Source organism: Calonectris borealis, chromosome 2, assembly GCF_964195595.1.
Source record: "Calonectris borealis chromosome 2, bCalBor7.hap1.2, whole genome shotgun sequence".
NCBI lineage: Eukaryota > Metazoa > Chordata > Aves > Procellariiformes > Procellariidae > Calonectris > Calonectris borealis.
The window spans coordinates 168129450-168156534 of NC_134313.1; the positions used below are offsets into that span (position 1 = coordinate 168129450).

General features: G+C 42.8%; 1 protein-coding gene across 1 annotated transcript in view; it reads right to left on the reverse strand.

Annotated features, from left to right (window-relative positions):
- Window positions 1-27085, reverse strand: part of OBSCN (obscurin, cytoskeletal calmodulin and titin-interacting RhoGEF) — a 192442-nt gene that overhangs the window by 117506 nt on the left and 47851 nt on the right. The window contains 18 exon segments of the mRNA XM_075140878.1: window positions 459-725; window positions 1574-1840; window positions 4076-4342; window positions 5856-6128; window positions 7715-7981; window positions 8769-9035; window positions 9820-10089; window positions 10967-11233; window positions 12900-13166; window positions 14600-14866; window positions 15680-15949; window positions 16591-16857; window positions 17517-17621; window positions 19696-19849; window positions 20592-20704; window positions 21046-21312; window positions 25927-26190; window positions 26391-26660. Of these exon segments, the coding sequence (XP_074996979.1) occupies window positions 459-725; window positions 1574-1840; window positions 4076-4342; window positions 5856-6128; window positions 7715-7981; window positions 8769-9035; window positions 9820-10089; window positions 10967-11233; window positions 12900-13166; window positions 14600-14866; window positions 15680-15949; window positions 16591-16857; window positions 17517-17621; window positions 19696-19849; window positions 20592-20704; window positions 21046-21312; window positions 25927-26190; window positions 26391-26660 (4389 nt within the window).

Consider the following 27085-nt stretch of genomic DNA (forward strand, 5'->3'; position numbering starts at 1 on the left):
ATAGCACACCAGGTTTGGGAGGAAATAAAAACAAAACAATTATTTCCCAATAATTAGAATATCGAAGTAATTACCCTTCTGCTGCCCAAATGCTGTTGGTCACAGACGTGTGAAAATCTTGCTGAGAAAACGCAGAAAAGAATTGCACGTTCTTTAACAAAATGTGTAGCTGAGGCCCTTCTTACCTCCTGGCTTAGAGCCCAGACAAGTGCCTCTATCCAGAGCAGAAAGCAGTTATTTCAGAGGCAAGGAAAGATATCTTGTTATCAAGGATATTTGATTGCTACGTTTTAGCATAAGTTATTGTCCTAAAAAATAGAGAACATAATGGACCCAGCCAGAGCTGCCTTTTACTTGTACTGATCCCTTTTTATCTTAATGCTCACTATAAATGTGCAGGAGGTAGCAGGACCATGGCAAGAACAACAAATGGTCACAAGAAGGTGTCTTATTCCTACCATGGATTTTGACTTGGGCTGTGGTCTGCTGGTCTCCAGTGTCGCAGGTATATCTTCCCGCATCTTCTGGCTCTGCATTATGAATCACCAGCTCTGCCACTGTCCCCTTCTGCTTCATTTCATATTTGGCACTTGCCTGGAGCGTGGCTTCTCCCTTCTTCCACACCACGGTGGCATCAGCTTTTGTGAGTTCGCAGCGCAAGGAGACAGATTTCCCCTCTTCCATTTCCGTGTTCTCCAGGGCTTGTTTGAAAAGGACAGGCACAGCTAGAACACAGAACCAGGGATTAGGACATGCCCTCTTGACCTGCTGCACGACAAGTGCCCATGATGGCTGTCACCCCTTAAAACTAGTCCTTTTCCAAATGAGAAGAGCCACCCTAGACCCTCGGCTATGTGACATCAAAGTGATTCTGCTTGGGAGCAGGAAGAAATCTCTCCCCCAGATGTTACACCTCGCTGGCATTCCTAGGAGTATGGGGGAAGTTTCTCTCATCTTTAATAAGGACCCCTTTAGAGTCCTCTGAGCATCCTCACCTAACAAATTCCCTGCCGCTGCAGGGCTCTGACTGTATTCGTGCTCTCCTGCTTTCTGCTCCAGCACCTACTACTTTTGCTATACTACTAAAGGTACTGTATTTGTTTAATGGCATTGGGGAGTGCAGATGGCATCTGAGAGCCTTTAAAAAAGGATGCTTTGGGGAGTTTGGGGGTCTAAACGTTAATCGGGGACTGGACTTGACTTATGTTTTCATGTTCTTCTGGTGCTTCCATGCTCCTGGTCTCCAACTCTAACTCCAATCTTAATCACAGCCATGTAAAAAAGCCGATAGGTCAGGAACTATGGCACGTAGGGTAGAGAAAATGAACCTTTTGCACTGACTTATTTTCTGTTCAGTGGGAAGCTATAGATTTAAAATCCCAGACGCATAACATGAGATTACATGAATGAAATATATATAGGTGCTTATAAGTATGCAATATTACTGTTAAATTTTATGTATGAATTTGTAGATGGCACTGCCACAAAGTGCTGTGTTTGGTTTTTTTTTTTAATAGAAGATCTATTAAGCAATGCATTAAGAAAGTGTGGCAACGTATCTAACTCTACCTACCATTTACTTTCACCCGAGCAGTGGTCTTCAGTTCCCCGGTGCTGCAGGTATATTCCCCAGAGTCTATCGATTTGACGTCTCGAATAATGAGCTCTGCCACAGTACCACGCTGCTTGAATTCATACTTCTCGCTGGCATAGAGAACAGTGTCTCCTTTCATCCATTTCACTGGGGTATCAGGTTTGCTGAGCTCACAGGTCAGCTTGACTTGTTTTCCTTCTTTAGCTTCTTCATTTTGGAGCTCTTGCTTGAAAAGAACTGGTATTTCTGAAAAAGAACATGGCAGATGTTTAAGGAGATTGGAAATCACTTTTTCCTTTTTGTTTCAGACTTTGCTATTCAGATAGAAAACCACAGGAATGGAAAAGCACTAGCAAACAGTAAACAGATTCTTACAGCCCACATCTGGCTGCCAGCACTCTACAGCAGCAAAAAATATTTGAGACCATATGCTTTTTTTCCTTTTAACCGCTAGCCGTACTATTGAAGACATTGGGACTGTTACTGTTGTCATTATTAACAGTAGTGGCAGACGCTGCCCTGCTATTATTGACACAAACAGCGTGTTGCAGTGTTGCAGATGGGTGGTCAGAGCTGGACCACTGGCACAAAAAAGGTAAAATTTTACTGAGGTCCACTCGCACATAACACAGAGGACACAAAGAAATGGCAAAGCACTTTCTGTCATTACCAGCAGTATTGAGTTCTCGTTATAAAAATCCCACAACATGTTTTTATCAGACGTGAATGCAGACTTAAAACCAGCACAGAGCATACACAGAAAGCAAAGCACAGCTGTATACGAATGGGTCCCTGTGGAGATTCCTATGCAGCCTATATCACAGCCTGGGATTCAAGGCTTTAAGGTGAGCTAGTGTAGAGAAGGCACTTACTGGGGAAAAAACCTCAACTGAAGTGTTTTCCCTTCAGGTCATGAAAAACCCCCAATTTCTTCCTCGCTTGTGCTATCTTACGAATATGCAAGTCAGCTCCCGATCCGTGATGCAGTTGTCCTGTGGCTGTTGAAAAACTACAGCCTATTCTGCTCTTCCCCTTTTACCTCTAGTTTGGGACACTCAGTGACACATGGCTACTGACTTTGTCTTTTTTTTTTTTTTCCCCCTCTCTCCATTCTGCTGCTCTGATGTGACCCTAATAGATAAAGGAAAGCTACAACAGCGTAATTTGCTGTAGGCACCCTTATGACTTGGCTCCTTCACATCTGCTGGTGATCTGAATCCATGTGTTTAAATCCTGCATCCATCCACACCCTTCTTTGTGAAGGGAAAAATGGAGCTGCTGTTTAGCACTCATTCTGAGTGGTTTTTTTCCTAACAGAAAAATTCCTATTTGTTATGGGTGAGATCCAGGTCCTACTAAAGTCAACATAGATCCTTCTTTTTTATTTAACAGGTATTGGGAAAGCATCCTAGTGCTAATGAAAGACAGAGCAAATCTGGACCATTAACCATCACCTCTCTTCTTCGTTACACCATCAGGGTCTCCTCTTTCCTTGCACAGCAGATCTCAGCCTGACGTTGGCTTGTTTCTTTGTGCTCTAGAGAAATACTGTGAGCATCTTGCCTTCCCTCTTCGTGCTCTGGTTGACTATTCCAAACACCCCAAATGCTTTTTGTTCGCACTGACTTCCCTAATTCCGATCCGCCCCTCCAGAGCACGTGAAGAAGAGCTGCATGCAGGATATCCACTGGTCAGGCTAAACCCAGCCTGTGCCATTAACAGCCTCCCCGTATCTGCTCGAACCTGCCCATGTGAATGAGCGATTTTGCTCACAGGAACCAAACTCGTCCTCAACCTCGGGCTGGAGCAGTGACTCAAGACAGGCTGGAGCAATTATAACGTGGGTAGCAGGTGAGCCTGGTTCTGACCGCACTCAGACCCAACGCTTGCCTAACGAACGTGCTGCTTACCAAATGTGCTCAGGGAAGTACATTAAAGTCTCATGTGTCTAAGAAGAGAACTTTTGCTCCAGCTCAGACAACAACCCTTCAGAGAGCCTGATCGTAATCTTTGGAATAAAAACTTTGGATGCACCACTCTCAATAAATTTGGCTGCCTAAAGCAATTACCCAGACAAATGTGGGTGTATGAGCTTCCTCCTTGGAAAGAGCCATCAGTGGAGACAGCTTCAGAAGGTGATCCATCCTTTCTCTGGATTAACTCTTAGACTGGGTGGATCTCCTGCAGAGATGCCCACTGTTCTCTACCGACCCATTGCTCTCTGCTCCAGAAAGCTTAGGCACCTAACTATCACAGAGCTAAAATCAGGTAAGATGAAGGATTTTCCTATTTTACATTCTATCACCTCTCTGGGTGACATCTGTCCCCGATGACTTGACGAGAACCTCTCCTGCACTGTGGTGCAAAGACATGAGGTTCCTTTTCAGTATAGTTTCCCATTTTTATCATTTCAATTTATTCCTCTGACCTCGGTGTTAGATGACGAGTTAGGACCCAAACCATCACTCCAAATGTTCTTACCCTTGACAGTAATAACCGCACTACTTTTAGCTGCTCCAGCCTCACACTCATATCTGCCACTGTCTCTTTCTTCTGCCCTGTGAATGACAAGCTTGGCTTCAAATCCCGACCGGCTGATGTTATACTTGGAAGAATTCCTAAGGCTCTTCCCGTCTTTGCACCACTTTACAGGGCTCTCCGATTTGGAGGTTTCACAGTGAAGGATCACATCCTCTCCCTCAGTGACTTCAGTATCAACCAGCTCCTTTGTGAAGATGCAGGGCTTCTCTAGAATCACATAAAAACCAGCTGAGATGTTTCAGAAGAGATGCAGGTTTTTAGATCACAAGTAATCTGTGAGATTTACATCCAAGATTACCTGTACCAAAATTACAGGTCAAGGTTAGTAACAAATAATTTGGTGTTCATGACTACAAAGCCCTCGGGAAGGCAGCAGTCACGCCGTACAATGTTGTTTAGTAAATACCTAACGCCGTCTGGGAGAAACTGAGGAGAAAATACGCCCGTTGAAGAACATAAATAAGATCTCTCTCGCATCTCACTAAATACGAACAAGGCGGAGACAGGATTTTCCTAAGCCCTTTTACACGTGAGCTGATTAGTTTGAACCTTCTAACTGAATGTGGAAAAGTTAATTCTGCATGAAGTGAGGTGCAACACAGGTTTCTCAAAGCCAGTCATCTAGAGCAGGTCTCATCTCATCAGTATGAGTCTAAAAACCGGGCAGAGAGCTCAGACTGGTCATGTAGGGTGTCTCTACAACCGCTGGAAGATGACAGACACCGCCAGAGACCAGATATTTACTTCCAAAATAGGTCATTAGGACAGAGAAGATGAACCTCTCTCTGGAAGTGTCTTTCTACACAGCTTATAGAAGTAGCCTAAGCTAGATACCAATAGCTAAATTGGCCAAGGTACATCTTATCCCTCCCAGCTTAATGCTTTTTAATCCATAAAAATCCAATCAATCAGCAGACCAAAACCTGCTTTTGGTACTATAGCATCACATGTTAGCATTACCAAAAGGAATCAGCCTTTTGCAAATAAGAGCTTTCATTTGCTTTCAGAAAAAATCCGTTTGCATTTCTGTAGCATGGCAAAATTTGGGCAAATTTTCAAATTTTGAAAAAAAAAGTTCTTTGCAAGAAACGTGGTGAATGAGAATGAGAATATGATCTGACACAGTGGAGACTGTGTGTTTTACGTCTCTGGGCAGTGAGAAATATTTATGTTTCCAGTAAGAAAATACCTCTCTAATCCTGCGTTCTTGGGCTATCTGGCGTTCATTTTATTCCCTGGCTATAGAAGTAGGCTAACACTGCAGTTTTAACTCAGTTTAACTTTTCCAGAGAAAACAATTCATTGTTAACAATGAATAGCAGAGAACACACGTAATGTTTCAAACAATGAAAACTAAATTCAAAACTTACTGGTTGCACTTTTTTTTTTTTCCCTTGAACTAAATGATTTCTCCTTACTTATCATCACCCTATCAGCTCGGCTCAAGGAAAACTGGACAAGGCATTCAATGTACCATCACTACAGTATAACATCCCCATCTAAGGTCCAATAAACACACAGAGTTGTCCAGGATTACAAAGTGTTAATTCCCCAGCCCTAGCTTCGTTATATAGGTAATGCTATTGTTGAATGTATACAAATATACATATGATGGGGCCAAATTTGTAGGATTTTTATTCTTTTTTTTTCACCTACCCACATTAACCCATAGTTATTTCTACACATTCTTTCCTTCCTGCAGTTTTTATAACTGAATTACCTTTAACAACCAAACTGGCAGAGGTTTTCTTATCACCAGCTTCAAATGTAATGACCCCCGAGTCCTTCAGTGAGAGTTTTTTCAACATTAGCAAGTGATATCCATCGGGCTGAGACTGGATCTCATTAAGTTCATTGGTATGGAGTGGGGTTTTATCCAAAAACCACTGCACTTTGCTATAGTCTATAGGAGAGATTCTGCATTTGAACATGGCAGATTCTCCTTCTAACACAGTGACATCTTCCAGGTCTTCTGTTATTAGCACTTTCTGGCCTGAAAGGAACATAGATACATCAATTACCGGAATCTTCAGTTTCTAGCATGAAAATCAATATGGAAAACCCCAAGATTTCCCACGTGAGTATTTCAAGAAAGAAATATGTTCATGATACAGAAGACCAAAACACAATTCCCTTGTTATTGAACACAAAAACCATTCACAGGAAGATAATATATACAGGACACACACCAAAATAGGATGAAGACAGCTTCAAAGCACCAGAACACATATAGCAGAACAAGGAACCAGTACAATGCAAATCCGGTGTTACAAAGTTTCTCCTAATGGAACTACCTGGAAAGGCTGAAAGGATGCATCTCTGACAGCATCGGTGAGTTCAAGACATCACTAAGCAGATGATCCCTCCCATGACAACCCTTCTGTTTTTCTAGAGCAAATATAACTAGCTTTCTATGGAATAGGACCACCCAGCCCCCACCTTCTTTGAGCTTAGTCCGACCATAAACAGAGGGGGAAGTGAACAAAGTGTCTGACTGCAGCTTCAGTAAAAAGAAACAAAACAACAGCCCTAAAAACCTGCCTGTATAGATATAGATAGATACATACTTAACTGTAAATAAATAAATAAAATAAGGTTATCACTGTATACAAAGATATATCTGATGTTGCTTCTACTGACAAAACAGCGAATTTTTACTTTTTTCTTGAGCTTTGTGACAGAGAAGTAGTTTTTCACTCAGCAAAGTTGGTGTTAGAAACCTCACAGCAAATTCAGGTGGCTCAGATCCTGAAGCCGTGATGGGGATTAAGCACACTTCTTTGCTTCTCAGGGCTGCTCTAGCAGATGATCAGAGGTGGAGGAGTCTGGCTTTACCCCCTGAGTCTTTAATAATTAGCTGTAATAATTAATAAGTGGGCACCGCCACTGCATCTCTGTGCAACCATCCTTGAACTGTTCCTCCTATTCTCTTCATCGCTTCATCTATTTCAGCTGAGGAGTTTCTCCCAGTTGAGGCTCCAGTGAGGGAACTGTGAGGAGCAGTAACAACCAGACCTCACTCCTTCCCCTTAATCACTGCCCTGCTGTTAGCATTGGCCACCACAGCTCATTTACGACCTGTAGCTGCTTGGTTTGCACTCTTCAGCTGGAGGGTGTAACTCATGTCTAAGGCACAGAGGGACATTAAGCACTTAGAGATCCCTGGACCACTCCTTCATCCATCTCCTCTTAGAAACCACTACTGGAAAGAGGCATCAAGAGATATGGAGAAAAGCCTGGAGGCAGAATAATTTTTCCCTCATCTAATAGCAGGCACTCTGAATCATATCCATCATATCTTCACACAGGAACACCAGCCCCTCCTCTCATCATTGGGTGTTAAATCATACCCAAAGTACTCCAGGTGCAATTACTTCAAATCAACAAATTGCGCTACATGTCCAGCTCCATGTTGCTATATTTTTGTCCGCGTCCTGCGCAGTGTATATACACCATGACTCAGACAGAGCCAGAAACGAGTAGATCTGCTACCTCTATGCTGAGAAATAGATCTGCCTATGCATATAATGTTTGCTGGTGGAGAAACAGGACGTACAATCATATTCCTCTTATGCATACCTTGCACGACTAGCTTGGCTCTGGACTGGGCATCACCAATGTCGCAGGTGTAAGTGTCACTGTCACTTTTCTCCAAATTATTTATGGTCAGCTGCAGGACTTGTCCTTTCTGTGTGATCTCGTATTTCTTGCTAGCCCTGAGTTCAGCTATGCCTTTCCTCCAGACCACAGAGGATGCAGCTTTCTCACTCTGGCACATAAAAACTGCAGTTCCGCTTTCATCGACTTTCAGATCTGAAAGTTCCTTGACAAAATAATTAGGTTTTTCTGGAAGGAAGAAAAAAAGAAAAAAAAAAAAAAAAGAGACACAGAGACAGATTTGTTACCCAAACAAGTCCTGAGCGTACAGAGCGGTCTTGAGTCCCCTCTGCCCCCACTTGTAGAATCACAGAATCATAGAACCATAGAATAATTTAGGTTGGGAAAAAACTATAAGATCATCAAGTCCAACCGTTAACCCAGCACTACCAAGTCCACCACTAAACCATGTCCCTAAGCACCACATCTACACGTCTTTTAAATACCTCCAGGGATGGTGACTCCACCACTTCCCTGGGCAGCCCGTTCCAGTGCTTGACAATCCTTCTGGTGAAGAAATTTTTCCTACTGTCCAATCTAAACCTCCCTTGGTGCAACTTGAGGCCATTTCCTCTCATCCTATCATCAGATGGAATGGATCGAAGAAGGTCACCAGGTCCACCTCCTGTCACAGGACGTATCAGGTGAAACATTTCCAGGAAAGTTTAATGCCATTGTACAGGTACTGGTGAGGTCTCATCTTGCAGACCGCGTACAGTTTTGATCACCCATATTCAAAAAAAGACTAATTCAAATTGCCAATTTTGATTGGCTCATTACATAGCACATGAGATTCTTCAGTACCTACAAGGTGTTTTTTCAGAGTTTTTTTTAAAAAGCTTTTAATCCATGACATTTTTTGAAAACTAAAAATTGATCCTGTTTAGGGAGACAGAAGAGAAGAACATCTCCCACAGGTTGTAGTTATTTACCCCAACTTCTGTACATGCCAGCCCCTATGCATGCTTCAACTGACCTTGCACTGTGATCCTGGCTTTCGTTTTAGAGACCTCTGTCTCACAGGTGTACTCCCCACTGTCCTTGACTGTGGAGTCATGGATGATCAGAATGGCCCGTGTTCCCTCTTGGTGCAAGTCATATTTCTGGCTTTTTCGGATTGCTTTCCCATCCTTGTACCACCTGATGCTCACATCAGGTTTCGACAATTCACAGCTCAGGCTGATGTCCTGCCCCACTGCTGATGTTTTATCCTCCAGCTGTTTTGTGACCTCTGTAGGTTTTTCTGAAGAGGGTGGGGAAAAAAAAAAAAAAGAACTTTGAATAAAAATTATGATCATGATCACTATACAGTTGGGGTTTTTGCAATTCAAATATCCAGCAAGTTTTCACATTCCCCAATGAATGATTCATATTATGTTAGAGAAGGGAGGGAAAAGGCAGTCTTGCTCTTTAGTACCTATTAATTGCAGTTATGGGCTCTCAGTGAATATTAAAGATTGCTTACAGGAACTGAGGACTTATCCTGATGGCATCCATTTCAGGGGATGTCGTTTTGTCGTCACTGAAGTTACTGGAGGCGTGCAGTTATGGTGGGATCTCTCTCGCTAAATACAGACATCTACGCTATAGAGAGGTGTAGCAGAGGCACTCACTCCAGGGCTGCTCTACAGCCAGCAGTGATCTGCTAAGTACAGGCGATAGACTTCAAGGAACAATTTATTTTGTCCTAAATAAGTCTAACTGTGGATGATCAGCTATGCCTGAAAACTACCTGTTCCTTCTCTCCACTGACTATCCAGGGAGCGTTGGGTGATTATCTTTGATGCACACAGTCTAGAAATTGTTTGTACAATTACACTACCCAGTATATTCTGCAATTCTCAAATATCTATAAAAAGTTTCAGCCTTTCACTTGTTTTTAAGGAAAAATCTCAGTGCTTCAAGGCTTACAGAGAAGGCTGCTATTCGCTTTGTTCATAACAGGAGTTTGCCTTCATGGTTTACTGACATACCTTATGAAAAGACACCCAAGAAATCAAACCCCAGAACCTTTCTGATCTCATTACCTTTCACAACCAGAGAAGCCTTGGAGGTTAGACCACGGGCAGTGAAAATGACTTCCCCAGCATCATCAGGAATCACACTTTTGATATTGAGCATATATTTCCGACCCATGTTAGAGGCTTTAAATCGCCCACCACTTTCCACTTTGCTCCCGTTCAGCGTCCAGTTGAAGTCATCAATGCTTTCATGGGACAAAATACACTCAAAAGTGCAATCTTCTCCCTCCTGGATTTCAGTGTTCTTCAGCCGTTTGGTGATGCCAATGTTCAGTTCTGGCAGACAAAAACTAGGTTAATACAAGGAGAAAAGGCTTTTGTGATTGACATGAGTAGTAGTATTGACATTTTTAGCTCATCAGACTGGTTTATCTGGACTGGCAGGACTGGACAGACAGCACTGCATTCCTTACAGATGTATTTGACATGGGAAGGATTTCTCAGAATCTCCACAAAGCTATAGCAAAAAGGGACGTGAATTTCCTGGCTTTGCTCTGGAAGGACTGCATGGAGAACAGCTCACTCGGTGGAGAAGAGTGAAGATTCAACGAGCTAGAGGGGAGAAAAGCTGTCAGACATGAAACCTCTGGGATGTTGTGTGCAGTTTTTCTCTATGATGATATGAGAAATGGGATGTTTGTATTTGTTAATTTGTACCATCCTACCCTCCTAGTGTTCAAATCAGACAAATTCAAAATTTGTCTCTTTATCAACATGAGTTTGAAAGCCACAAACACTCCTCTTTCCTTCAAGCAGTCACAAGGATTAGAGGACAGGCTGAATTGCTGGGCTCTTCAATAGACAACACTGTACTACTTTTGTGTTCCCACAACGAACTCTGAATTAATAGCTCAAAACTGTGAAACACAAGCTGCTTGGGGTTTTTTTGTTTGGGGGGTTTTTTTGAGAAATTATTTGCTCTTCTGGGAGGATTTCTGCACCTTAGGAATGTTGAGGAAAGAAACATTGTCACTACATTCCTGACACGTGATTTTCACTGAAACACCAGATATACTTACATCAAAAAGTAACAGGGATTATTCAGACATCACCGTGTTATGTGAAGCTTATGGAGGAATAGGTGTGAGAGAAAGTGACCAAGCCCACTCATATCTGCAGCACCCCTTGACTGCCCATCGTCTACGATACTTACCCTGAACGCTGACCTTTGACTTGGCAACATCAGTACCGATATCACATGTGTATAAACCTGCATCTGTCTTTTCCAGGTCATGGATAAGGAGGCACAGGGTCTTCCCAGACTGTATCTGCTCATACTTGTTACCAGAAGTGAGCTTCACACCATCCTTTTTCCAAACAGGTTTGACCTTCTCTTTGGAGACTTCACATTCCAGTTTAATCACACCTCGCTCCTCACCAAAAATATCATCCAAGGACTTCATGAAGACAGCAGGCTTCTCTGAAGGTTAACAGGCAAAACAGAGAACAGCCAGGATATTTGAGTTGAGGCATTTTCAATTGCTACCAAATATTTAAAGAGAGCTTAAGTAAACCCTTGGCAATGCTGATGATACCAATGCAGAACCGAAAGCAGCCTCACACCTCATGATTGGAATGAATTTTAAGGAAATCAGAATTTATTAATGGAGGGGATGCATGGTAGGAGAGAGGCAGCCTGCATTGCCATGGATGGGAGTGATAGTCAGTGCTGTCATCGTGGTCTCTTTTATGAATGCACACCTGTGGGATTGCAAGGACTCTTTTCTCTGTGTTGGGGCATCTGTCAGGTTCAGGACATCCCATCACAGGGAATGGGAATTGGAGCAGGCATGTAGGGCCTCAGTGAAGGCCAGAGGACAGCTTCACACTTCTATGGAATAGCTACTCAACAAGATAGACTAGGTTTAAGGAAGCCCTTCTCTGCATCGTGGAGGAGCAGAAAATGTTCTCTGGGAACGTCCTTTCTCATTGCAGCAGCCTACAGGTGGAAAGGGGTCAGGTGGTTAGAAGAAAAATGTGTGAAGAGAAGTAATTGGGATGTAGGTCTTCTAAAGCCAGAGAGATGGCACTGCCTCTTCACGAAGCAGGATTCACGCAGTAGGAGCAGCAATAAAAGGATATGCTGCACATTCTCCTCACTCTCCTGAACATTTTTGCTCTCGTCTCTTTGTTTTGTCAATTCCCTTTATCTAATTTAAAATATATTTGACACAGAGGAAATTTATAGGGGGAAATTTTTGACCAGGTATAAAAGAAAGAAGGAAGAGGAAATCCTTCAGATTCTCTGCATGGATAGAGTAAAAGAGCTAAATTATCCAGATACTCTGGGAAGAACCAATTAGTCATGATCAGGAGGCAAAATGCAAAGGAAGTCGGAGAGATTATTCTCTGAGAGGGCGTGGAGGACATCAGACTCTGATTTTCAGAGAACGGCTCAAAACATTTCCCACTCATGTTTCCAGATGCAAGAAGGAGTTAACTTAGGATAACAAATCACTATGAATTACCTGAGCATGCTTGTACGGGTGTGTTGCTAAAGAAAATGTGATTTTGAAATTTTGGTGAGAGCTTTACCTCATGTTTCTAACATGCCTAAAATAATTCACACAACTTACTGTGGCTTAGCTGATGCACAAGAACATGTTAAAACACCGCAACTCAAAGTTTGGTCACATGTCTAAGACATATGAAGGACAGCAGCAAACTGCCTTCTTTTTACTGATTCAGTCCAACTCCAGAACTGACGTACTAAAGGTGTGCCCTGTCCTTGGAAGTACAGTGAAGCTCAGCTCCTTGCAGACAAAAATCTTTAGACACAACAGTTTATAGACTGTATACTACTGAAGAGACCTACAAGTGAAGGAAATTGCTCTTGAGACTATCCTGATAAGGATAATAAAAGCATGATAAAGAGCTATGGAAAGTTTTAGCAGGACATTAAAACAATCTTCCTTAGAAAAATCATCAGCTACGGTAGAGACTTACACTGGAAGAAAACCCCTGCATGCCTATTAGTCGGTCCCAGAGAGGTGAAGCTTACGAGCAGGATTGCTGCATGGGTATGGTAAATAAGAGCTCTTTTGTATCTCTTATTTACATTCAGGAGGAGTGTGATCACAACCCACCTATCACCTTCAGACGCACGGTCTCTGACACCTTGTCTGACTTCATTGTCACTGTGCCAGCATCCTCAGGCTTGACCTGCTTCATCGTCAGCATGTAGCAATTGCCAACGTTCCTGATGTCATTGAAATTGTTGGTGTAGAGGAGGGTGCCGTTGAGGAACCATTCCACATCCTCGTCATCATGGGACAGCTCGCAGGAGAAGACAGCGGAACTCTCTTCTTCAATTTCCACGTCCTGCAGGTGTTTGAGTACTTCTACATCACGGGCTGTAGGAAACCAAGGTGCACCATCACCACTGTCACCATAAATCAGTACTGTTACCACAAATAGATTTCATAGTGTTTAGAGTTTATGAGATGACTTCGTCTGGTCTCCTGTACACCATGGGTCATTACATTTCATTTCCTTGGTTCTGCATTTGGTCCAACAAAAACCCATCCGTTAAAACGACTATATTGTCCAAAGCCCTCAATTCTCTTTTAACATATAAAACTGTTTTGCTTTTTTTTCTTTTTAATTTAAAAATAAGTAAGTCTTTCTAAAATGGTAGTGACATTACAGTGATGCCTAAATACCCCACAGAGCTCCAGTCCCTGTGTGCTCATCACTGCACACGCACAAACACATTGTAATTAAATTATCCCTGACTCACTGCCAGGGAAGTGTAGAGGTTGAGATGAAGACAACGGGTTTGGTCACAAACAACAAGTACAAAGAGATTAAGCAATTTGCTCAGGTTTAGGGAGCAACAGGAATGTAATTTTCTTTCCCAGTCCTTGGCCAGAGGTTTCTCTTTGCAGCTTCTTCACCCATGAAATGCTGTTTCTCAAGGACTAGACGAGGGTTTTGGGACTATTAAATAATTTGTCGTTTGGATGAACCTCTTCAAAGCCAAACTGTTACCAAAAGCTGCTTCCCAGACTTCTGGAAATGATTCCGTGGCTCACCTCCAAGTCTTGCTGGAAGTGACACAGCGATCATCTTTTCTTACAGCTTCACCAGAGGTGAAGAATTGGCTAAAAACAGTGCCATACCAGGATGAGGTAGAACATCATTATGAATAACAAACGTATAGCAGATATAAAAGCTGACACAGTGGTCAGGAAATGAAAACCACAATCAAGGTCATCAGAATCAGAGGCCTGTAGCAGTTTAACATAACGGACATTTTTAGCAAGAAGTACCAAAGAGTTCTTGTTCCTCGGATGAAATGGAAAATAATGTGCCTTGAGAAAGACGCATGAATTTCTGCCTTCCCCAGATGGTGCCCTTCCACATGCATTAACTGCTTCATGGTAAGTGCTGGATTTCAGTATCGTGGAATATCAGCACTGTGCATGATACAGTTACTTCACATAAGATATTGCACTTACATAAAATTAGCAGGAGAGAACTGTGGGAATCCACCTCTACTCAGGAAGAGAAGTCCAGAGGGAAATACTGAACCATAAAGATAGAATCACAGAATGGTTTGGGTTGGAAGGGATCTCTAAAGGTCATCTAGTCCAATCCCCTGCCATGGGCAGGGACATCTTCAACTAGATCAGGTTGCTCAGAGCCCTGTCCAACCTGGCCTTGAATGTTTCCAGGGATGGGGCATCTTCCACCTCTCTGGGCAACCTGTGCCAGTGTTTCACCACCCTCATCGTAAACAATTTCTTCCTTATATGCAAGCCTCCCTGCTGCAAACCACTCGTACCTTCAACGGTCAGCGTGGCTTCGGTCTCGGCGTTTCCAGCCCTGCACTTGTACACGCCAGCATCTTCGGGTTTCACCTTCAAAATCTTGAGCTCTGCCGAATGCTGCTCCCGCTTGATTTTGTACTTCTCGGAGGGCTCGATGGGTGTGTGGCCCTTGAACCACTTCACAACCTTTGGAGAAGGCCTGAAGTCGCAGGACAGGATGACCGAATGGCGCTCCAGAGCTGTCTTGTCCTCCATCTTCCTGGTGATCTGTATGTGGTAATCTGCAAAGCAGGGTTGGGAAAGACGAAAGGATCAATCTGCAGAAGGGGAAAGTTTCTAATCTATATTTCATGCCAATTAATTTCATGTACGTCGTTCACAACTGTTTTGTGAACTGCTACAAGTTTCTGTTACAGAGCTGATGTGCTTTGAAGCTAAAATGGCATGATGATCTATAGGAAATGCTGGTTTCTATAAGATAATACTGTGTATTGACTACCAAATGCGTGGTCCAGTTCTGGTTCAGTGTTTACTGAATTGCTCTCTAATTGAGGTTTTTATTCAAGCAAGAGCAAATTAAAGACAAAACAAGGACATCAGGATATGATTGGAGATATTTACAATGGTGACAGCGGAAGATAAAAAGCCTTGAAGCTTTGTCCCAGATCAAGCCAATGACAAAGTGGATTAAGTAAATGAACTATCAAACTTGTCTAGTTCAGAAATGAGACAAAAACTCTCCTGGCAAATTTAATCTGTTTTGTCCTCTGTGGTAAAGTCAAGAAGAAAAAAACAAAACAAAACAAAACAAAAACCAGTCTTAGCGCAATAGATTTGAATACCAGGTTTGAATACCAGGCGCACCAAACTCATTTAACCAGATCCCTTCCTAAGACATTGCTGTCTCATTTCATGCACCCAACATTGCACCCAACAACTTGTAATTGGGAACTAAGCAAATCTTCCATACGTTTTGAAGACCCCAGCCAGTGGAGCCTGCACATTAGACTGTATGTACGAAAAATTACTTTCCAGGGATTGTGAGAGGACAGATCTCTCGTGATCTAATTCAAGCCAGGACATAATCACATTACCTCTGACAAGCAGGTTTGCTGTGGATTTTGATTTGCCAATGGAGAACTGAATGGTGCCTGTCATATCAGCACTGGTTTTCAGTATCGTCAGCCGATGGATGGTGTCTTCTTGCTGCATGATAATGTTTCTGCCAGCCTGTAAGACTTCTCCACGTAGAGACCATTTGGGGGGTTTCACGGATGGAATGGATATCTCACATTCAAACTTGGCCTCTTCAGGCTCAGTCACATCCTCATCACACAACTCCTTTACAATATTAATGGATTGCTCTGGATGAAGGATGGAATGAGAAAGCAGGGATTTAGGAGTCACGAAGGAACTCTTCCATTAGCATCCTGGACACTCATGCCATCTTTTCTGCATTTGAATACTGCACTTATTGGCTCAAAAGACCTTAAACCATCCTTTTTTTCTATAAAAATAAACATATATTGCTGGTCACAGGTCAGACAGTGAGACTGTGACACAGCCTCAAGAGAATCCAGATCTCCTGATTCCCAGTCCTATTTCTAAAGCCACCTTTCTATCCTGATATCAAACACTTGGCACTGTAAAATGGAAAAGAACGTTCACTGAAATGCAGATGTTGATAATAGAAAAGACTTCGGTTAGCTACAGCAACATTTCTCTGAACAAAACAAACTAACTTTCTCCAACATATCTGATAAACTTCTCTGGAACAGGAATTTCATCACATTCCTTAGAAGAATATACCATATATTCATTTTACAGGATGTTCCTGCCCTTATAATCCTAAAAAGATTCAATATTAATGGACTTCAGAATAAATCAACAATGAATTAAAATACTTTTTAAGTGGTATTTTGTTTTCAAAGTAAATTACCAGGGCTTTTTAAATCAGCCAGTCCTCCTTCCAATGCATCCTAGAGGGGCAAAAATGGTTTACTACCTTCAACAAAGAAATTAGCGCTGCTTTTGTCATCAAAGGCGTCACAAGTGTACGTGTCCTCATCTTCATAATCTGCATCGTTGATGATGAGTTTCCGATAGACGCCATCGCTCACAATTTCGTATTTGTCGCTAGGGTGAATTTCAATGTCCTTTTTATACCATTTAACTTTGGCATTGGCACGAGACACCTGGCACTCCAGGAATCCCCGATGTTTTTCAAGGGCAATCTTATCTCGCAAAGGCTTCACAATTTTTACAGGCAGCTCTAAAAGGAGTAAAAAAAGATGGAATAATCAGTACAGTTTCCATGAAAAGTGCCAATTAAAAACTCATTAGCAATATTTCTTTTATGTTCAGTTATTTGGATGATGACAGGAATCCCCACTATGCCAAGCACTCAACTAGCAGACAGCATGTGAAGAGCTAATGAAAGGAAAACTTTTTATCCTTATTTTACCACTTGGATGGCTGAACTGCAGAGATAATAGGTAATTTACTCAGCACTACTCAGCAGTGCTATGGCAAAGCCAGGGACTGATCTCAGATTTCCTGAGCTCCTCATCAGCGTGTTAATTCAAATGTCTTCCTTCTTCCTATCACAGTGTTAAGTTAAACACAGAAAAACGCTGTATTCTTTTTAAACATACACCAGAAAGTGAAAATGCAGCTCTTTGTCCCTCAAAGTTCAAACATGACTTTTAATGTCTTAAGGTACAAAACCAACCTCCTGAGAAAATAAACTGTGTTATTTCGCAAAAGTAAATTCCCAGGCTGATATTTCACATGCAGTAAGGTAGGCAGGAGGTTTTTTTTCCCTGAAAGCTTTAGGTGTGGTTTAACATTCTTCACATTAAAAGGGAGGGAAATTGGTTGGTTTGTAACATGAGAGAGCGTAAGTAGTATTGGCATGAAAAGTATAATTACCTTTTACAGTAAGGTGGGCACGAGATTCTGCCTTTTCTGCTACAAATTTGATCTCTGCTGCATCTTCAACTTGGACGCGCGTGTAAGTCAGCGAATAGGTTTTTCCTGAGAACAGACACACAAGCAGACATAGCTTCCCCTGAGCAAACAGCTTCACTCCCCAAGGCACGCTGCCAGGTTGAGCATCGCTCAGCTGGTTTCAGTGCATCACCACCTGCTCTCACGGCAGCAAGGGCCACCGCTCCCCCGCGTCTATGCCCCCGTATCAAAGGATAACCTAACTTCAGCTCCTCCAAGGACTGATCGAATGTGGTCCCCATCATCTGGAAAGTACTTGAAACAGAAGGATGCCACCCGCTGTCAGATGACACAAATTCCTACCCACTGCTGGGATGGTGGGATGACACCAAATTTGCCTTACTAAAAGTTCCCACCATGTCACTGTCCCAGCCCAGCTGCAACCCCAAAACAAAAGGGGAACTCTCTGCTCAACCTTCTTAACTTGATTTTGAAGGTCAGACCCTTCTGCCTCATCTCCCATACCAGCACCTACCCCAACCCACCCCCATTCAAGAACGAGACCCCCCTTTTTCATCCTACCATCTTGACGCATTCTAATATTGTCGGCAGCCTTCAGCTTGTTGTCATTTTTGTACCATTGGGTTTGGACTTCATCGTGTGAAATCTCACAGACGAAAGATGCACTTTCGTATTCATTCACTTCCACATCTTCCAGTGGCTTAACAATCTTGATATCTCGGGCTGTGAAATCATAGACACAAATATTTATCTGGGGTTTCTCCATAACTGAGTGCGGTGTGTTTACCTTCTGCATACTTGCATGGAAAAAATGGGATTGTGTTTTATTCTAGACCAGCCTCCCTTCCTGGGTGGTTTCGCTCTTCAACACAGTAAATATATTTTACTCTTGAACCTACAGATAGAATCCTTGAACCTACAGATAGAATCACCAGCCACAGTGGAGCTCACTGCAAAAGGATTTTACAGATGCCGGAACTTCATACAGGTTTTAAAAGAAGCTAAACGTATTAATAAAAGAATATCTGCCAAGGAAAACTAAACACAAGCCTGCAACCCCTTGTGTCACTATAAACCTGTCTCATTCACATGCTTCTCCGCACGCTCTCCTTTTACTCTCTGCTCGTGTGTCTGGACTGTATCAGCCACAGGGACCTCAGCCACATGTTTTACCTAGGAGATACCTTTGCTTGAGTCCCCTGAACTCAGTATAATCCTCTTTAACTCTGCAGTTTTGCACTAACTTATGTCAGAACTGACCCATACTTCTGTGCTACTGCAGCCCTTTCTTTTAGAAAGGGAAGGCCTCGATACACCTTGGATCAGCAGAGCTCAGATGCAAACCAGCCAGCATTCAAATAGCAACCCATCCCAAGCACAAAGTCAGGGAGAAACGGGGGAGTTCAACAGAGCAATGGAACAGCACAAATGTTCATGAAGATATTGCTGAACCCGAGTGGCCACATGAGGACAGCATCTAGTAAGCCATAAGAGTGAGCTGATCTGTCTTTTCAGATGTCCCTCTGGAAAATAACATCTGCCAGGGCACAGCAGACCTGTCCGTTCAGTATCTGGCCTTCAGCACTAGCTTCCCTCTGGTGCTTCAGAGCCTGGTGACAAAACACATCTGGCGCTTGACCAGTTGCACAGTGCAACACAGGGAGGGAAAAACTGTCTTGAGCATAAAGGAGAGAGGCAGTCAGAAATCCTGACACTTTCCTTAGCATTTACAACATAAAAAGTAGGGCACATCTTGAGATCATACCCAGGGCTTGCCCAGTCCCTATTCAGCCAAAGTCCCCCTGTGACAATGGCAGAAGCTAAACCAAACCATGTGCAACACCAGCCGTTGAATCCCTGCTTTGTGCCAGGCTGTCCGGTATTTGCTAACTTGCCAATCTAGAAACCATTCAAATTCCAGAGAACAGAAATGACTTATGATAAATGGAAAACTAAGTTAGCACCTCTTCCAAAAATACTCCTTTAAGGGTAGAACAAGCATGGGACGGCTCTGCCAGCACTTTCTCACTAGGAAGAGAAAGTTATCCAAAATAAGTAATTGCAAAATCCACAAAGCATTTCTTGCTGTGTAGTCAAAAATACTGCAGTAGATGTCATTTCCTACTTCAGGCAAACATACCATGAACCTTTAGGGTAGCTGATGTCTTGTCTTCAGCTGCTTCACACGTATACGTTCCCTGGTCTTCATATTCACACTTGTGAATAATGAGGCTTCTCTTATTTCCCTGGGAAATAATCCCCACTTTTTTACTTTGCTGGAGCTCCTTCCCATCCTAGAAGGGAAAAAGCCAAACAGGATCACCATCAACTCTTCTACATCTTCACCAAGAAAAACAAACATTCAGATCTCTGCTTAATTCACCTGTCTCGTTGGACTTAATGGAGCTGTGCTTACCGGAACATACGCTGAAACTTAAGCACAGTGCAGTTTTCCAGAAGTAGGAATGGCTGAAGAATATGCACAACTTTTGGTTGACCTAAGACACCTGTTTGAAGGCTTAAGGCACTGTACAGGGTTGGCAATAAGCCCCTTCAGACATTACCTTGAAGAAATGCTCTTATCCCCATTTAAGGGAAGTATCAGCTGAGCCTCAAGGAAGGTTTACGAAATGCCTGAGCTGATCTCCAAAATGATCGTCAGGTGAAAGGGAATTGAGGCTTCACCTTAAATCACGGTTCCCAATGAGGCTATAAATCCTGGGTGAGAACTGCTAGGCGTGAAGTAAAGCACAAGCCTGCACTGCTATCAACAGCAGAGCTCACATTCCGCGCAACAGCAGCTCAGGAGTTCATTATAAACTCAAGAGAAGTTTCACTTTCAACCTGATAAACGCACCCAGTACATAAATAACACTGAGAGCGATGAACTGGGCAAGTAAAAGAACGTAAGGGCAAGAGAGCAATACTAAGAGCTGTATAGCAAAGGCTCACATTCACTGGAAGTGAAATTAAAGGCTCTCATTCCTTTCCAGAGAAGTCAGAAATTAAAATACCACTATCCGTCAAATGTTCTACCTTGAACCACTTAACATCCACGTTGGGCCTGGACAGCTCGCACTCGAATGTGACCTTGTCCTTCTGAGTCACACTGACGTCTGCCAAAGGTTTGCTGATTCTCACAGGCAATTCTGCAACAAAGAGAAAGTCCGGTTAGTGAGGATTTAGTTCTCCAGGACTATCTGGTAGAAGGAATAATGAATAGGCAGATCTTAGCTTCCATGTTTAATAAAACTTGTGACAACAAAATCCTATTGTCTTGAGCACATTATGATGAGTTGTTCTGTGGACAATGATGTTACGATAATCCTGTTGATATTAGAAGGATATGTTATCGATGACGGTCCAGTGCCTAACATCCCTTGCAGTTATAAAGAAAGCTTGTTGCTCTCTTAAAAGCTCACTCTCTGGGTCAGGAGAAGACAACCATGTCCCACACCAACCAAGGCCTGAGACTTTTGGGTCTGTGTACCTGTCACAGTGAGCCTCCCTGATGAATGAATGCCATCTGCTTTGAAGGAGATGAGTCCTGCATCTTCAAGAGTCACTGAAGAAAGAGTCAGTGAATGTTTCTTCCCCAGGACACCAATGCTGATATTCGGTGAAGGCTTCAGCCGAACGCCATCCTTCTGCCAGGTCCCTTCCACGTCCTCATGCGACACCTCCACCTCAAAGGTGATGGTCCCTTTCTCAGAGACTTCGAGGGCCTGAAGACCTTTCACCAGCTTGATCTGCCTCACTGAAAAAACAACAAGGACAAGTTGGAGATCTCACACAGATGGCTGTGAAACAGCCTGAGGACTTCCGAAATAGATTATTTCCCTATTTCTCATGCAGGTCAATTAATTGGTATCTGCCAATTAAATAACCACCTTTGCAGGAAATAAAACCTGTTCATGACCGTACTGGTCGCGTGGCTGCTGTCTTTAAAATGGATGTCTTCAGCTGGGACAAACAAGTCAGCCAAACATTGCAGAAAAAGGGCAAACTGGCCCTTTTTCTATCAAGGTCCATCACACTCACTGTCTATGCCAGAAATAAGCTTTGAAGTTGTACACGCACAGGAGTAGAGTCATTCCTGTGCTGGGCGAGGTGGTCACCAATAACCATCAGGAAGAAACACTCTAGAAGCAGATAACACTGTTGTTATTTACACTGGGACCAGGCTCCTTGCTGTACAGCAAGAGAGATGTTGCTGAAAATACTTATCGTTTCAGGCATGATTCGAGAGAAAGATGATCACTAGAGATTAATAGAGCATAAAGGAATAAAGAATATTGTGCAGCTCTTCAACTAGGATAAAACAAGGGAGGGAGGGAGGGAAGTAGCAGGGAGAGGAAAAAGCTTTTAGTAAAAGGAAAAAAAAAAAGTCCAGTGTGAGGTGCGCTGACATCTCACAGCTTGGGGGACAAAGCATCCGTGTTTTGGGTGGATATTACCAGTTCCCACTACAAGACACCAGTGACATCAGTGCCCTATCAGCCAGTAAAATGGATTTAGTGTTTAAACTTGACCCACCCTTGAAAGAAATTAAGTTGCCAATTAAAAACCAAACAACAACAACAACAAATCCCTCCACAAAGCCATTGATTACTCACAAAAACCTTCAACACCCTATAGGTCCCCTGGGAATATTTTGACCTTCCTAGTGCATGTTTAGCAGAGATAATCCACATTCAGCCAGGATCTGAATGCAAACGTGACCAGGAGTGGGCTGTTGCCTCTGTTCTGTGGTCATGGTCTGGACCCAGCTTCTGGGCTGAGGACACCATAACCTCTCTGGGGCTCAATCATCTCCTGATGGCACCTACCCCTATGCCACATGGGGGACAACAGGGAACAAACTATTTCTCCAAAGGTCCCACAGAGGTGATGTGAGTAGACTGTGACTTTATTAACAAACTGGGTAGAAGCACAGCGCTGTTCTCCCCAGGAGGGCAGTGGTGGACTCCGTGTAATGCCAGTTCCTTACACCTTTCGTGTCCCCTCTGTGGCTGTTACACCTCACATCAGATTTACAGAGGAGCATACGCATCCTATGTAGGATCCTGTCTAACCCATCTCTCAAGGAAACCACACTGATTTCTCTCTCAGGGTCTTCTCCAAGGTCACCACTACTTAAACACAAATTTACCCCAAGGACACGTCTTGAACCAGACAAATGAGAGAAGTACAGATGCTTCCAGGAGCTTGTTCTTTGCTTCCCAAACTAAGACACCATGTCTCCTGTCTTTGCTCGCTAGAAGTTGCATCAGTCCCTGATTTCTGATCTGATTTTGCAGCTGGTCTCTATTCCCCCCGGGGTACCTCATTCTCTAAACTGAACACAGTGTACCTGCTACTGCCTAACCTTTCCCCTAGGTTAATAGATGATCCAGCCCCTCAAACAGTGACGGGACCCAGGATCAAAACGAGGTTATTCCAAGGAGATAGCAAAAGGGACTTGCAAAAACATTAACTAAATAGCATAGCAATTTCTAACTCAATAAGTGGCCTCCTGGATAGATCCTCACCTGGTGGTGTACGTAGCATGGAAAAAAAAAAAAAAAAATCACTTTTTCCAAGGTCTTGTCATACAGCAGCAACAGTTGGGGAATGGTAGAACTTTTACAGGATTTATTTTAGTAGACAATATTTTGTGTCAAGAGATTTGACATTTGATATTCATGTTCCCAGTACAATTTCTGCTATAATTAATTGACCTAATTATGATTTTCCCTGCTAAAAGAGGTGTATCAGAGGAAAGATCACTTTACCCATGACTTACTTATTTAAGTCTTCCACAAATATCTCCTCCTGGTCACAACTGAAAATAGATATTCAGCCAGATATGTTATTGGTCTGAGCAGTTCAGTTGTTTTTAGGAGGTTCTGGCATCTTAAGATCAGAACAGATGCTTATCTTTTGATGAAGCAACTTTTATACTGGAGTAAATCAACAGATTTTCACATAGCTATTCCTTATTTACCTTGCTCTGAAAGCAATCTCAGTATTGAGATTGATACCAAACAGTATCAGTCCAGCTTGGTGTTTTTTAAATAAAGGTTCTCTAAAATCAGGCTTCTTAACCTAAAGCTGAGGATCAAATAGTAATAGCTCAATTCCCCAGACTGTGAGCATTTAAAGAACTTCTGCTGACCTCAATGTAAGCTCGAACACATTCTACTGAAAAGAGGCCGTTTGCTTATGTTCCATTTTTTGGCATTTAATTTAGACTTCTACTTTTAGAGTCTTGCTTTTGCTGTAAAGCAGTGTGAGAGCTTGGTGCCGTCTCAGCTGGAGGACTTGGATGCAGAATACGTATAGTCTAGTGACATTCTTGTATATGGCTCCTTTCCTGCTGCATCTCATAACTAAGGCTTGGATGATCATATGCAAAAAGAATTCCCTGCTAGAGTGAGCTGATTCCCCTTTTCGATCATGGTCACTCTCAGATCACTTTGAGTTTCCGTCACTGCATGAAACTATCTCAGTTCATCAACAGAGGAGCTACTTTTTACAGCGACACTAAGCGTAAGTGATGAGAATGCGGCTGGGTGCCTGGGGAGCACAACCCAAAATCCTCTCTCTCCATCGGAATAGGAAGTTTATAAACCAGAGACAGATATACATTTATGCTTGCATGACTCACCTTGCGCAAAACACTGTTGGCAGCTATCAGGACTACCCAATTACTTCCTATATAAACACTGTTCCATCGTTTTTGTTTTTACTACTTGGCTATAACAACAGCCAGTGCCTAAAACCAGGTATAACCGAATCTACAACCAACTGCTGAAAAATCTTGCTGGAAGGAAACCGAGTATCATCCAGAGTCTGAAAAAAAATGCCTTGGGATGCAACGTGTGAAAGAGGATGGAGCAGCAAACGGCCCCATACTGCACTGCATTCTTCCAACACATTGTGACCATGGAAGTGCTATATTTCTTTATTTTCTGTGGACCTAGTTCATCTCATTTAACTGAGACAGTAAACCTGAATCTAGTTCTAAATCAGGATTGTAGTCACCCATGGTTCCTTGGATAGTCAGAAAGACTCCAGAAGGTAATTCACTGCATCTAAGACTTAAAATCTCTGGATGTCTTTTTTTGTCTTTGTTGACTACAGAAGGAGCTGAAAGTGATGTGCTAGAGTTAGGCTGCATAAATCCAAGCCTAACCTACCAGCTGCTAGTCACTGGTAATGTCTGGGTTTTTTCTAGAGCTATTTAGTTTGGGAAAAAGATGAGCAACTGCCAATAGAAGTGATAACTGCCCCATATCAGGACGCTAAAGCATCCTGACAACTGTCAGCCAGGAAGATTTTGCTGTCTTAGCAGTGCATGAAAGTGATTTGACAAAGCCTGTCAAATGAGACAGTCTGTCATCAATTTTTTTATATCTTTAATACCATTAGAAGACCACAATTTATAAGGCTGGAAAGACCTAGAAAAATCATCTAGCTCTTCTCTCCTGCTTTAGGATATGCTCAGCTCTTTACGTCATCCCAGACAGATATTTCACCAACCCATGATGGAGGCTCCAAAACCTCTCCAGACAACCTATTCAGTCATCCAATCATTAAAAAGCTTTTTTATTGTATAACCTGGATCTTTCTCATTGCAATTGAAGTCCATTATTTCCTGTCGTTATTTCCACATGGAGAACAGATTATTCCCTTCCACTTTATAATAGCCTTTTATGTACTTGAAGTCTGTTATCAAGTCCTTCCTTACCTATTATTTATGACCTACACAGCACCAATCGGTGGTAGGGGCTTTACAGACAAAATTAGATAGTCCTTAAGTGCTTGAATCCTGTCTTCATCTATCCTATAACAATCATGACAAAAGGATGTAGGAAAAAGGACAGAAGTACAGGGCTACAGCTGAGACACCATTAGCTTACTTGAAAGGGCAGCACCCTCAGATAGAAGATTTGCTTTTGTAGTATTTTTAACCCTGACTGAATATAAAGAGACATTCTGAAAGAGGTGGTTTGCAGAGAAAAAATAGAGCAATAGATGGCTGAAGAGGGAATGGTTTGCTAAAAGCCATACAAAGGGAAAACCAGAGTATACCAGAGTGAGAAATTTCAGAGGAAGAAGAATCAGCTAAGAAGCTTAATGGTCAACAGCATGACTGAAAGCCGGTGGGATGAGACGGAGGCAACAAGAATCAGCCAGCTGTTCTCTGTTTACTGCCCTTGCTTCCACCTCCTCTCAGTCATTTGACTGGTGGCCAAGCCCATGGTTGTGTCCCTGTGTCCCCATGGCAAGTGGGGGTGGCAGTAGCCATTATGATAATGGAAGAGACCAGAATCCATCTCCAAACCCTGTCCAGGGTATTTATAGAACTGGAGATCATTCAACTTACTTTCCACATTGATCTTGGCTTGGGTCTTGTCATCGGGACTCTCACAGCAGTAGAAGCCCCTGTCTGCAAAGGAGATGTCCTTAACCACCAAGGTATGCTTTGTTCCCTCAGCTTTGATCTCTATTTTTTCACTGGGCTTCAATACGATGCTGTTCCTCATCCATTTCACCTCTGCAGGCTTGGTCAGCTCTACCTCCAAGGTCACTGTGTCCCTCTCTTCAACTGTTCTGGTCTCCAGTTTCTTCTTGAATGAGATTGAGGCCTCTGCCAAAGGAGAAGAAATATTAGTAAGAATGTAGAGGATCCAGAAAACAGGCTTTCAGAGAGAATTAAAATGGTGGTTCATGTATCTCTAGTCCCAATGCGTTCTGGGCATCCAGAAATGATGCGAAAGCAGAATTTCCCTGCTTCTAAGGGAGGTAGCATCAGTGACAGCCTGTCAAAGGGACATTATCACCTCCTACCTCGGACTCTGAGATTGGCTGTGCTTTCTACACCCTCAGCATTGGCGCAGATTTCAGCTGCATCTTCCAGCGTCAGATCAGTGATGGTGAGGCTGTGGTTGGTGTCCTTCTGCGAGATCACATACTTCTTGCTGGCTTCAATCTTGACACCATTCCTGAGCCAAGTGACCACGGCATCACTGGGAGAGACGGTGCACTTGAACACAGCCTCTTTCCCTTCCTCAGAGACCACGCTGTTGAGACTCGTAACGAATTTCACCACTCTGGGAGCTGATGGATAAGAATAAAACATTTAGGAGCATATCTTTGAGACATGGCATAAACATCTTCTAAGAGCCAAAAGCTTTGATGTTTTTACCGGAAGCATCAATTTTTATTACTTACGGTAAGTGATCACAATAATGGGTCATCACGTTTTCCATGTCTGAGTAAGTTTTGTGTATAAAGATGCCAGAAGAGAGAGGCAAAGAAAGAGGGGGAAAAAATCCCATCTTCGACTTGGGATACTTAATTCCAGCCTCAAATGCAATATGAAGGTCAATTTGCCTTGTATTAAGAGACCTGAGCTCAACAGGTCTCAAAATCGTTATGTTCTTCACAAATAGAGGTTGCACTGACATTGAGAGAGGAAGTGGAGATTTGTATTTCGCTGTCAACACAGGAGACAGCACAAACACATGAACAAATTTGCAGAT